This window comes from Bos javanicus, chromosome 20, assembly GCF_032452875.1.
Source record: "Bos javanicus breed banteng chromosome 20, ARS-OSU_banteng_1.0, whole genome shotgun sequence".
NCBI lineage: Eukaryota > Metazoa > Chordata > Mammalia > Artiodactyla > Bovidae > Bos > Bos javanicus.
In genome coordinates this window covers 25,897,054-25,910,049 of record NC_083887.1, presented here as the reverse complement: position 1 = coordinate 25,910,049, position 12,996 = coordinate 25,897,054, and the positions used below count along the sequence as shown (strand labels likewise).

The following is a 12,996-nucleotide window of genomic DNA, read 5'->3' as shown; positions in this document are numbered from 1 at the left end:
GAGATGTCATAACCCCCCAGCACCATGAGGTTATCCAACCCTGAATTCTGGGGTGAGGTGGAAGGAGGCCAAGAGAGAGTGTCCAGGGAACACTTACTCACTAGGAAACAGCAGGTGGCCTTTTGAGCTTTCTCACTGAGAAAACGGGTAGCTAGTGATGCAGCTCTAGGCTGGAGGCCCAGAAGAACAAAATGATTAAATTTCAGGTGAGAAACACTCAACTTATGTTTCTCGGTGTGTTTCTCTGGAATAAGCTAAGGATAGATAGGAAAGATGTACAATAGAAGCCACCTGAATGACCACACTTGGTGCTATCTGAACATATGCTATTCTTACCTGATTGTACACAGCACAGCCAGGGCCTACAACCCACCTCTCAGTAGGTGTGGGTCTGACCCTCAGGTTCCAGTTTTTACTCCTTTGTGATTCTGGAAGCCAACTCATCTGTTCAGACAGTTTTCCCAACCTGGGCCCTTTGCCAGGCCTTCTTGCCACTATTTAGGAAAGAGAATAAATAGCCTAAGGGTTAAGAGCTTGGATGTCAGAATCAGTTATGCTTGGCTTTCACAACCCATGTGAATATTAGTGAGTTGCTCATCTGTCTCAGTGATTCCATCTGTAAAATGGAGATAAAATAACCTCAGACCCATTTGGCACAGGAACTTAATAATGTTCGGAAAGCCTCCTATACAGCGTCAGTTGTTGTAAGATTTGCTGTCGTTAATATAAATTCCCACAGTTTAAAGGGGCAAAGCCACACTTTTTGTTACAGTTTCTTGCTATAAGGTGCTATGTTGTTCCCTACGGACTCCTCAGTCAGCCTTTGTTTAAAAAATAAAGACGTGAGTTTGACACGTGGTAGCTACGTGGAGACTGAATCAGGAACAATTGACAGAAGAGTACCCATATAATGCTTTCTTCTCAACTTGGTGGAGTTTTTTCACCTCTTTTTTTGCTTGTTTTATCTTTAATTCAGACAAAAAGAAATAAAAATTTTCTATTCAACTTTTCCTTAACAAGACGTGTGTGTGTGTGAAATTCACTCAGTTGTGTCCGATTCTTAGTGACCCCATGGACTATAGAGTCCAAGAATACTGGAGTGGGTAGCCTTTCCCTTCTCCAGGGGATCTTCCCAACCCAGGGATCAAACCCAGGTCTCCCACCTTGCAGGTGAATTCTTTACCAGCTGAGCCACAAGGGAAGCGCCAGGTAATAATGTAGAATCGACAAACTTTGCAAATCAACTATACTCTAATAGAAATTTTAAAAAATAATGTTGAATCAATCATCCATTTGTTTCTTCACTTGTTTTTTTCATTCATTCATTTGACACCTAGTCACTCAGTGCTATAGGCAGGATTCCTAGTCCCCATGGACTTTTCCTCCCTGGGGGGCAGGGGTAGGGGCGGGCGGTATTTAGTCAAGGGGAAAAGACTCTGATGCTGGGAGGGATTGGGGGCAGGAGGAGAAGGGGACGACAGAGGATGAGATGGCTGGATGGCATCACCAACTCAATGGACGTGAGTTTGAGTGAACTCCGGGAGATGGTGACGGACAGGGAGGCCTGGAGTGCTGTGATTCATGGGGTCACAAAGAGTCGGACGCGACTGAACTGAACTGAACTGAGGCCCTTACAGGGTAATGTGATGAAAACCAGGACAGGGAAAGCTCAGAGGCTAAGAAATTACTTAGGAAATCTACCTTGCTCAAATGTAAAAGAACCAGGTGACTTCTTGGAGGAAGTGGTTGTCTAATGAGAGACCTAAGTAATGAGCAGAATTTTTCCAGGCAGGGAACAGCACATGTTAAGGTTTAGAAGCAAGAAGAATCCAGCTTCTCCACCAGATCAGAGTCTAATGACTAAAATACAGAATTTCAGGAAAGTATAAGAAAACAGGCCTGGAAAAGAAAGGAAAGGCATTATCTCTTTCTTTGTTTGTTTAATTAAAAGAATTTTTTATCATACTTGATTTATGATGTTGTTAGTTTTAAGTGCACGGCAAATTGATTCCATTTTATACATATATATATTCTTTTTCATTTTTCAGTCTCTTTCTTTCTTAAATTTTAAGATGTATCCTGCACACAAAGGTTAGAGGTAATTCTGTGTAGTCCCACTATGGAATGAAGACCACAGACTTGTACAAATGGAGAAAATCAAGCTGCTGGAAGATAGTTTTTACAATACAGAATCTTCATAAGTTTCCTCATTTCCTCTGAGTTGTCATGAATTTGAAGAACATCAGATATGCTCAAACACGCACTTCAAATCCTGCTCCTTGATTCTCTTCCTTCACTAAAGCAAATTTTGGGACTTATAGCCAACGTATCAATTTCTATCTTCTTCAGAAATCTTAACCTGTATGCCTGTGTTATTGCATTCCTCTTTATAGGCAATATTTTTGATGTATTACTTTTTAATTGAGGTATACTTGAGGTACAATATTATTCATGTAAAAGTTTCAGTGTACAACATAGTGGTTCACAATTTTTAAAGGTTATATTCCATTTAGAGTTATTATAAAGTATTGACTTTATTTCCTGTATGGTGCTATATATCCTTACAGCTTGTTTATTTTACACGTAATAGTTTGTGCCTCCTCCTCCCCCTCCCCACTGGTCGTCACTAGTTTCTTGTCTATATCCGTGGGTCTGTTTCTTTTGTGTTATAGTCACTAGTTTGTTTTATTTTTTTAGAGTCCACATATAAGTGATATCACACAGTATTTGTCTTTCTCTGTTTGACGTATTTCCCTTGGCATAATACCCTCACGTCCATTTATGTTGTTTCAAATGGCAAAATGTCATTTTTTTTCTTTTTTTGGCAAAAAACAACTGTATTTGTGACTAAAATAAAAATTACAGATGCATGTTTATAAAACCTTGTTATAATGTTACCATTAGAAATTATTAGCTGAAAATTAATCTAAAATTCAGATTGAAAAGGATTTACATTTTAAAATAGCTCATGTGGAATTCTACTTAAGTAGCATCACCCACTACCTCTGGATTTTCTTTCCCCAAAGGGCGATGAAGTGGTGATTGAGGACATTTAGCAACATTCTTATGTGCTTTACTCCAAATTCAAGGTTTAAGTTGAACTTGTGATGTGAGCTGCATTATCCTATAGGGGACCAACTATATTCTATAGTTAAAAATTCATTCAGTCAATAGACTGCATGCTAAAGTTTTAAAATAAAGTTTGATAATAAAAATGCCATCCTTTTTATGATTAAGTAGTATTCCATTGTATGTGTATGTGAAAGTCAAAGTCGCTCAGTAATGTCCAACTCTTTGTGACTGTCTGCAGCCCTCCAGGCTCCTCTGTCCACTGAATTCTCCAGGGAAGAATACTGGAGTAGGTTGCTATTCCCTTCTCTGGAGATCTTCCGGACCCAGGGATCAAACCAACTCTCTTGCACTGCAGGCAGACTCTTTACCTACATACATATGCATACATATATGTGTATGTATGTATGTGCATGTGTATATATATGCCACATTTCTTTATCTATTCATCTATTGATGGGCACTTAGGTTGCTTTTATATCTTGACAGTTGTAAATAATCTTGCTATGAACATTGATGTGCACCTACCTTTTCAAATTAGCATTCTCATTTTTTTTTCCAGATATATACCCAGGAATAGAATTGCTGGGTCATAAGATAGTTCTATTTTTAGTTTTTGTGCAACTCCAGTTTTTCACAGTGACTGCACCAATTTACATTTCCACCAACAGTGTCCTAGAGTTCCCTTTTTTCTGTATCCTCACTAACATTCATTATTTGTGGTCTTTTTGATGATAGCTATTCTGACAGATGTGCAGTGATATTTCATTGTGGTTTTAATTTGTGTTTCTGTGGTAATTGATGATCTTAAGGATCTTTTTGTGTGCCTGTTGGCCATCTGTACGTCCTCTTTGGAAAATGTATATTCAGGTTTTCTGCCCTTTGTTTTAGTTTTTTTCTTTTCCTTTGATGTTGAGTTGTAGGAGCTGTTTCTATATTTTGTACATTAATCCCTTATCGGTCTTAGCATTTGCAAATATTTTCTCCCATTCACTAGGCTATCTTTTTGTCTTGTAGATGGTTTCTATAGACAGTATTTTAACAGATAAATTAGATAAAGTATCTACTCATAAGAAGACAAAAACTTGCGACTCTAACCTTAATCAAAGTTAACTGGTTTAAAGTATTCTAGAATTCTCTACAGAATACTTGCTTGAGAGTATTTGTATAAGATAAGGGGAGAAGATTATTACTGAATCATTAACTCTTTCAAAATAATTTGTATTTCCCTCTTTGCATGCTTGTTTACGCTGCTCCCTCTGATAAGAATGCCAGCTACCAGCCTCATCCTTCCATGTCCATGTTAGCGTCCTTTGACCATTTAAATTTTTTTTCAAGAAGAGCAATTTATTAATATATTTCCATTCATTATGATTATTACTTTTATTTGTTATTTTTTAAACAGTTTTACTGCATTTAGTAGACATAAACGTGCCTTAGATTTTTCTTAATTCACTATAGCACTTAATTGAGCACATTTTGTTTAATCAATAATGACAAAATATTTAGACAGAAGTATCATGAAAGACTTTAAGTTTCCTAGATCAATAATCTAATCTTTTCCAACTTTGACAAGGAAAAAACATTGAGTCAATTATGCTTCCTTAGTCACTGGTTGCTGCTGAGTAGTTAACCTACAGGAGTTTCTAAAGATCAGACTGTTATATGGACTCTTTCTGTCTATTCTTGGCCAGAAATGTCCAGTGATTCTACAAGGAAATGCTTAATATCTTTTTGGAAAGCTCTGTAGGAAGTGAAACTAACCAAAAGGAAAACGTTAGCACCTATCTCTGACCTCTGCTTCTGTATTCCAGCTATAAACACGATACACAGACCCACAGTATACTCGCTCTGTATTTTTGCTGAGCATTCCCTTATATAGACAGTAAAACATAAAGCCACTTAGATAACTTATGTGCTCCCTAAATAACATATGAAAGTGCTTAGGGCGTGGAAGATACTCAACAAATGTTAGTTCTTGCTTTAGGTTTTAATATTATTTCATTCTTTAGAGCTATACTGAGCAATATGGTAGCCACTAGCCACCACCTGTGGCTACTGAGCACTCGACATGCTTACTTGATTGTGCTCAAAATATAAAATACACATTGAATTTCAAGCACTTAGTATGGAAAAAGAATGTTAAATAGCTCAGTAATTTTAATATTGATAGCAAATTAGTATGGATATACTGAGTTAAATAAAATATATTATTTAAATAAGTTAATTTCATCTGTTGCTTTTTTTTTTGTTTTCCTGATGCAGCCACTAGAAAACTTAAAATTACATATGTGCCTCACGTTTGTGACTTGCATTGTATTTCCGTTGGACAGAAATGCTTTAGAGAAACCTCCCAGGTATTGTGGCAAGACAGTGGTACTGCAGATGTTCATTAATTTCTTCATCAGCTAAGAAGAAAAATAAAAAGAACAAATTACAGCTGAGCAAATAGAAACTGTTCACTTATTAAATTGAAATTAAATGTGGATTTTTGACTGTTCTGTGGTCAGTTTTACCTTTAAGAAACTATAGCTAACATTTAATGTCTAATGGAAAATAAAATCCCTATTTCTAGGTTACTGGTTGGTTCACCATGGAGTGGCTTTCCTAAGAACCGAATGGGAGATGTATATAAATGTCCTGTTGATCTATCCACCACTACATGTGAAAAATTGAATTTGCAAAGTAAGTTATAATTGGCAATGTGGTTTTTTTATACATATCAAAATCTTGTTATATACTCAGTTGAAAAAAGACAACAAAACCAGTCAGAGTTTTGCCTTTAAGAAATACATACAGCTTTTGTTGCCTTTATCTCTGTAGTCACATGGGGTCCAACTGTATCCAAATTTCCAACACAGTTTGATGACCTAATTGAGTAACATGTGTGGGAAACATGCTGCCTCCTGGACCATCTGGCCCAGTCTGTGGACCAGTTTCCATCAACATTTAGGATGATTTTGGTGATTACTAACAGAAATCTGAGACTATTCATACTTCTCTCCCTCCTCAAAATAAACCATTCAGTATAGAAACATCAGTACTAGGGATAATTTGGGGGGTGCTGAGGAACACTCTGTGTTTCTGATCATGTGAAAATGATCTTGTTCTACTAAAAAAAGAAAATCACTATTTGGAATTATTTGTAACTCTTTGGAATTACTGGGTTTTAATTATCCACAAAAGCAGACCTCTATTTCCAGAAGTTAAGTAGTGAAGGAGAACTGGCAAAATAGTTTGATAAGATAGCAAGCAGGTTTAAGAAACGATTTTTCTAATAAAAAGGAGATGATCCTATAAGTAGAAACATCTACTTCTGCTTTCTCACTACACCAAAGCCTTGGTGTGGATCACAACAAACTGTGGAAAAGAGACAAGAATACCAGACCACCTTACCTACCTCCTGAGAAATCTGTATGCAGGTCAAGAAGCAACAGTTAGAATTGGACATGGAACAACAGACTGGCTCCAGATAGGGAAAGGAGTATATCAAGGCTGTATGAAAGTGAAAGTGGAGAGTGAAAAAGTTGGCTTAAAGCTCAACATTCAGAAAACGAAGATCATGGCATCCGGTCCCATCTCTTCATGGGAAATAGATGGGGAAACAGTGGAAACAGTGTCAGACTTTATTTTTCTTGGCTCCAAAATCACTGCAGATGGTGACTGCAGCCATGAAATTAAAAGACGCTTACTCCTTGGAAGGAAAGTTATGACCAACCTAGATAGCATATTCAAAAGCAGAGGCATTACCTTGCCAACAAAGGTCCGTCTAGTCAAGGCTATGGTTTTTCTTGTGGTCATGTATGGATGTGAGAGTTGGACTGTGAAGAAGGCTGAGTGCCGAAGAATTGATGCTTTTGAACTGTGGTGTTGGAGAAGACTCTTGAGAGTCCCTTGGACTGCAAGGAGATCCAACCAGTCCATTCTGAAGGAGAACAGCCCTGGGATTTCTTTGGAAGGAATGATGGTAAAGCTGAAACTCCAGTACTTTGGCCACCTCATGAGAAGAGTTGACTCATTGGAAAAGACTCTGATGCTGGGAGGGATTGGGGGCAAGAGGAGAAGGGGACAACAGAGGATGAGATGGCTGGATGGCATCACTGACTCGATGGATGTGAGTCTGAGTGAACTCTGGGAGTTGGTGATGGACAGGGAGGCCTGGCGTGCTGCGATTCATGGGGTCGCAAAGAGTCGGACATGACTGAGCGACTGATCTGATCTCATCTTATATTGTCACCCTGCTTATTTAACTTACATGCAGAGTATATTATGCAAAATGCCAGGCTGGATGAAGCACAGGCTGGAATCAAGATTGACGGGAGAAATATCAATAACCTCAGATAGGCAGATGACACCACCCTTATGGCAGAAAGTGAAGAGGAACTAAAGAGCCTCTTGATTGAAAATGAAAGAGAGTGAAAAAGTTGGCTTAAAACTCAACATTCAGAAAACTGTGATCATGGCATCCAGTTCCATCTCTTCACGGCAAATAGATGGGGAAACAATGGAAACAGTGACAGACTTTATTTTTTGAGCACCCAAATCACTGCAGATGGCAACTGCAGCCATGAAATTAAAAGATGCTTGCTCCTTGGAAGAAAAGCTACAGCCAACTTAGACAGCATATTAAAAAACAGAGACAGTCCTTTGCCAGCAAAGGTCCATCCAGTCAAAGCTATGGTTTTTCCAGTAGTCATGTATGGATGTGAGAGCTGCACTATAAAGAAAGCTGAGTGCCACAGGATTGATGCTTTTGAACTGTGGTGTTGGAGAAGACTCTTGAGAGTCCCTTGGACTGCAAGGAGATAAAACCAGTCCATCCTAAAGGAAATTAGTCCTAAATATTCATTGGAAGGATTGATGCTGAAGCTGAAACTGCAATACTTTGGCCACCTGATGTGAAGAACTGACTCATTGGAAAAGACCCTGATGCTGAGAAAGGTTGAAGGCAAGAGGAGAAGGGGACAGCAGAGGATGAGGTGGTTGGATGGCATCACCAACTCTATGGACATGAGTTCGAGCAAGCTTCAGGAGTTGGTGATGGACAGGGAAGCCTGGGGTGCTGCAGTCCATGGGTTCGCAAAGAGTTGGACACAACTGAGCAACTGAACTGACGGATCATATTTGTAAGGAGAGAGGAAGGAGGCAATAAAAGGGAGTGACGACCAATCAAGAATAAAGTTAACTGGATGAAATTAATGTCTCTGGTACCTGGGTATTACCTTCTCTGAAACACAGAGGAAAGAGACAAGTCAGAATTCTAAAAGGACCGTTAGGTAAAGATGAGAGAAGTTGAGATTACCCTTTGAGTGTGATTATCTTGTTTGCACTAGAGAGTGATGGAATCTGGGTTGAGTTTAGAGGCTTGAGAAGAAGGGTGAAGTTTTAAAATGGGCATCCTGGGAAACAGGGGATAAACTGTATAATAAAACTTTTGAGCTCTCACCCCTAAATATGTATGTATATTTATTTTTAGAAATTTTATGCATATGTATATAAATGAGCAGATAATTAGGATTAGAGCTTCCCAGGTGTTGCGCTGGTAAAGAAGTTTGATCCCTGAGTGGGGAAGATTCCCTGGAATGAGAAATGGCAAGCCACGCCAGTATTATTGCCTGGAATTTCACCAGCCTGGCAGGCTACTGTCCATGGGGTCACAAAGAGTCGGACACAACTAAGTGACTGAGCACACACAACTTAGGATAAATGATGTATATACACATTTACAGAAACAGTGTAATTTTATGTATATGTATACATGTGTGTGTCTGTATATATGTACACACATACCCTGGCAGAGATTAGAGGATAATGAAAAACTAATATATATAGGTGTACAGGTATGTGTGCATGTATGTTGATACACATACACACCTTGGCAGAGATCAGAGGATAATGAAAAAAATGATATTATTGAAAAGAATTTCAATGTTCAGTAGGTCAAGAATGGATACAGCAAATGATGCCTTAGCTGAATGGGAGAGAGAAGATTGGAGAGATTTATCTATTATTCTATGTGCTAGTGTCATGATGGTTTTCTAAAGTTCACTTACTGTTGCTTTGGGCCAGATTCTACCATATGGCATTCTTTGATAACACTTTAAGAATGTTTTTTTCTGATCCAGAATAAAGCATTAGATGGAATCATCATGACCTTTGTAGACCCCACCCCCGAGGATCACATTCTGCAGCCTCACTCATTTAAGTGAGCAGCCAGATCAATGAAACATCTCATTTCCATACACTTGATTACCCACCATGAGTACTAAACTCAATGCTACATATAAACCTGAATGTACATTGAAAAAAAAAGTCTTTAAATGATAATTTAACCACTTTTAAAAATCTTCTCCCCTTTGAAAGCTTCCACGAGCATGTCCAATGTTACTGAGATGAAAACCAACATGAGCCTTGGCTTGACACTGACAAGGAACGTGGGAACAGGAGGATTTCTTGTGAGTGTTTACTTTTCAAATCCTCATTCCTCTCAAGTATGAAGTCAGTGTCTTCCGACCATCCCTCCTAGCAAACCAAATCTTGAGGTTTAAATGTTCGAACTTGAATTTTGGATAAGTTATGCTAGAGGAGAGCCAACATGAAAAGAACAATGTGTTGATATGTAAGCATCTTAAGATATTTAGCAAAAATATTGCCACAGAATGTTTTGGGGAAAGAGGGCAGAAGGAACAGCGATTCTTTGCCCTTGAAAAATGTGTTTTGTATTTGTTGATAACACCAAAATTCTAGCTCTCATTTCCCCTTCCTGTAGAAACATTCTGGATAGGTACAGCTAGTTCAGAAAGTAGGTTTCAAAGCTACGAAGTACTTTTGTTTTTAATAATTTCTGATAATCATTGACTACTCTGATATTATTTAAAGCAATGATCTGGACTCATTTCATGTTAGCATTTACTCTTATTTAGTTTCTAGAACACTGTGTAAAGACCACCACTAATCAGAGTAAAAGAGAATGCTATATTTAACAAGTAGTCTGGGGACAATTAATTGGTGAATATCTTGCATATCCAGGTATACTTCCAAGTGAACTAAAGAGTTAATCTAAAAAACTAGAAGAAAATGGAAGTTTTCTGAGAGAATTTCTGACCTTGGAACTAACAGAAAAAATAATATAGAAAATTGTTAAAAGACATGAGTATGTTAAAAAAAAAAAATCATCACACACCATAAGATAAAAGAAAGGAAAAAAGAGTTTAAAAGCAACCAAAAACCCAACCTCATTTGACATTTCTACCAACCCATGTAGGTGTAACCTAGTTGTATATCTCTGTTAAAATCATCTTAGAAAGCTTGATTATGACATGTTGCATTGACATGCTAACTTAAAAGCCTGTGTATATAAACAGATTTCTCTAAAAATGTAATCAATATTGAACAATATGATTCTGTTTTTACTGAGAGATATTAGACTTTGGTACCACCTAGTAAATTAGGTGTTGCTTATAATATATGTTAGATCAATGCATACATGAGTATTTCAATGAATCTTCCTGGTTTATAATCTTCTGAAGTCTTTATCATAGGGTTGTTTTGTCTTTCTTGTTTCTTTTTTTAAAGTTAAATAAATTAAAAAAGAAAATATATTGAGGTATAGGGATTACAGAATATGCTTCAAAGTTTTTAAGCTGTAACTTCAGATTTTTAATCTGTAACTTTATCAATTTTTATGTAACTGAAAAACCTTTTATAAACCTTATATATAAAATGAAGTTGAAGAGAATTTGAGGTTAATTTAATAGTCAGTGTAGCAAGTAGAAGGAAAGAGGGAAAGAGAAAAAAAAGAAAGGAAAAAGAAAAAAAGCTAAGGTTTCCTTTCCATACCTAAAAGGTCAAAATCTCAAGATACTTTTAAGAATACTGTGGAAAAGACTGACAATCATCACATTTTTTGAAACTTCTTAAGTTCTGGGCTTAAAGTCGGAATGTTGTTCTGGCATTAACAATTGGCATATTCTAATTTCAACTCCTTAATGTTGTTTTCCATTGCTTTTACAACCAAAAAATATTTTTGAATACTTCATGAGTTAGTGTTTTTCAGGGTGATTAAGCTACACCAATTTGGGGGTGTGGATGTAGGAAATCAGTAATTGGTATCTCATTCGGTAAACATACCCAAGGCATCAATTGTGATTCTCCCCTAATTGGCAGAATGAACCAGTTTTATAAGGGAAAAACTGTGCCTTGCTCATTGAGCATGAAATATGACCACAGCTGCTTCTCCTTTGAGCTACCAACAATTAAACTGGGTCAAATAAGTTCCCTTTCATTCTTCCAATCACTTTGTGCAAGTCCACACTTTTCAGTTAAGTTTTAATAGTTGTTCCACAGCTTTACATAAGGTTAAACTTTGCAGATTTTTTTAAGATCATGACTAGACTTGTCTTCCCCATTTTTTCTCGTTCCACATCTAATGATTTGTATTTAACCTAATATTTTCTGCCTGCAATGCAGGAGACCTGGGTTCAATCCCTTGGTTGGGAAGATCCCCTGGAGAAGGGTATGGCAACCCACTCCCGTGTTCTTGCCTGGAGAATTCCATGGACAGAGGAGCCTGATGGGTTACAGTCCAAAGAGTCAGACATGACTGAGCAACTAACACACAGACACTTCATATTTCCCACATGATTTAATCAGGAGTTCTTGCCGTTCAAGGGCTACTGAAAGGGAGAGCTTTGGGACTGGGTTAATGGTGATATTAATAACTGGAGTATGATGTGCACACGAAGACAAGCGCCAGCTTGGATGACTGAAGGTTCTAGGGAGTGGACGTAGGCAGCTCTGAAGTCCTCAAAGAAATGCTTTGATAACTGCAGAGTTAAAAACTGGCAGTTCATGAGCCTACTAGTTCCTGTGTGTTTGTTTAGCATGTAGAGTGTTTCAAGGGTGTTTTTTTGTTTTAATTATAAATTTTCACAGAAAGTTTTTGCTTTGATTCTCCTTGAGAATTTGGGAGGTTCAGCCACACAGGGCCTGTTTCACAGCAGCCAGTGGGCAGGAGCCACAGTGGTCTGCCCTGCACAGCAGGTGTGGGCTCTTCACTCACTGTGGTGTCTACACCTGGCCCAAGCTCTCTGCCTGGCCCATGGAGACACAGGGTTTATTATTTGTCCTGAATAGTGAAAATGGAAGGGACAGGAGGAGACATATGTTCAAGGCATAATACTGCTAATGAGGCTGGCTAACAATGACATATCATTTGCTATTTACCCAGTACTGTTCTAAGTGTTTCATAGACATAGACTCATTTTGTCTTCACAACAGCCTTAAGTTAGGAGGTCTGATCATCCTCATTTTATAGATGAGGCAGGTGAGACCCAGGTACCTGAGAGACAAAAAATGAACTTGGCCCCTTTTTTCTCCTGGTTGTTCTCTGGAAGGACAGCACCCCTTTTCTCTGGTTTGGTGGGTCACCTGATGGGCTCCTCCCTACACTGACAGTCCCGGTGTCCCTGTCCTCGAGACGCCTGCCACCGGGCACAGCACGTCTGCCACCCTCTCCTTCCCCCTGTGGGCTCCAGTGCACTTTCTCTCAAAGGCGTTGTTAACTTGTTAGTTTCAAGAGTTGATGATTCCTAGTGTCTTAAAAGGGAAATGATTCCTGAGCTTCACAAATGGCAAGGTGGAAGGTTAACATTTTCTATGTATTTTGTCATTGTTCTCATTTTTTTTAAGACCTGTGGTCCCCTGTGGGCACAGCAGTGTGGAAGTCAGTATTACACAACTGGCGTTTGCTCTGATGTCAGTCCTGATTTTCAGTTGCGGACCAGCTTTGCGCCTGCAGTTCAGAGTAAGTTATGAATGTGCCAAGGGTCTGAGCAATGCCTTACTTTAAAAGAGGGGAAAAATTGTATCAGCAAGTGCCATTCTCTTTTACTCTGTCGCATTTCATGTGGATGTGATCTTTGTCTT

The 12,996-nt window shown here is 38.4% G+C and overlaps 1 protein-coding gene across 2 annotated transcripts in view; it reads left to right on the top strand.

The window, feature by feature from the left end:
* Window positions 1-12,996, top strand: part of ITGA2 (integrin subunit alpha 2) — a 108,728-nt gene that overhangs the window by 42,760 nt on the left and 52,972 nt on the right. Inside the window, exons 3-5 of one of the 2 annotated variants that reach the window (XM_061393551.1) lie at window positions 5,645-5,754; window positions 9,433-9,524; window positions 12,760-12,874. The exons of the other annotated variant lie outside the window; for it this stretch is intronic. Coding sequence (XP_061249535.1) covers window positions 5,645-5,754; window positions 9,433-9,524; window positions 12,760-12,874 — 317 coding nt within the window. The remainder of the gene's footprint in view (window positions 1-5,644; window positions 5,755-9,432; window positions 9,525-12,759; window positions 12,875-12,996) is intronic. 2 annotated transcript variants of the gene reach the window in all.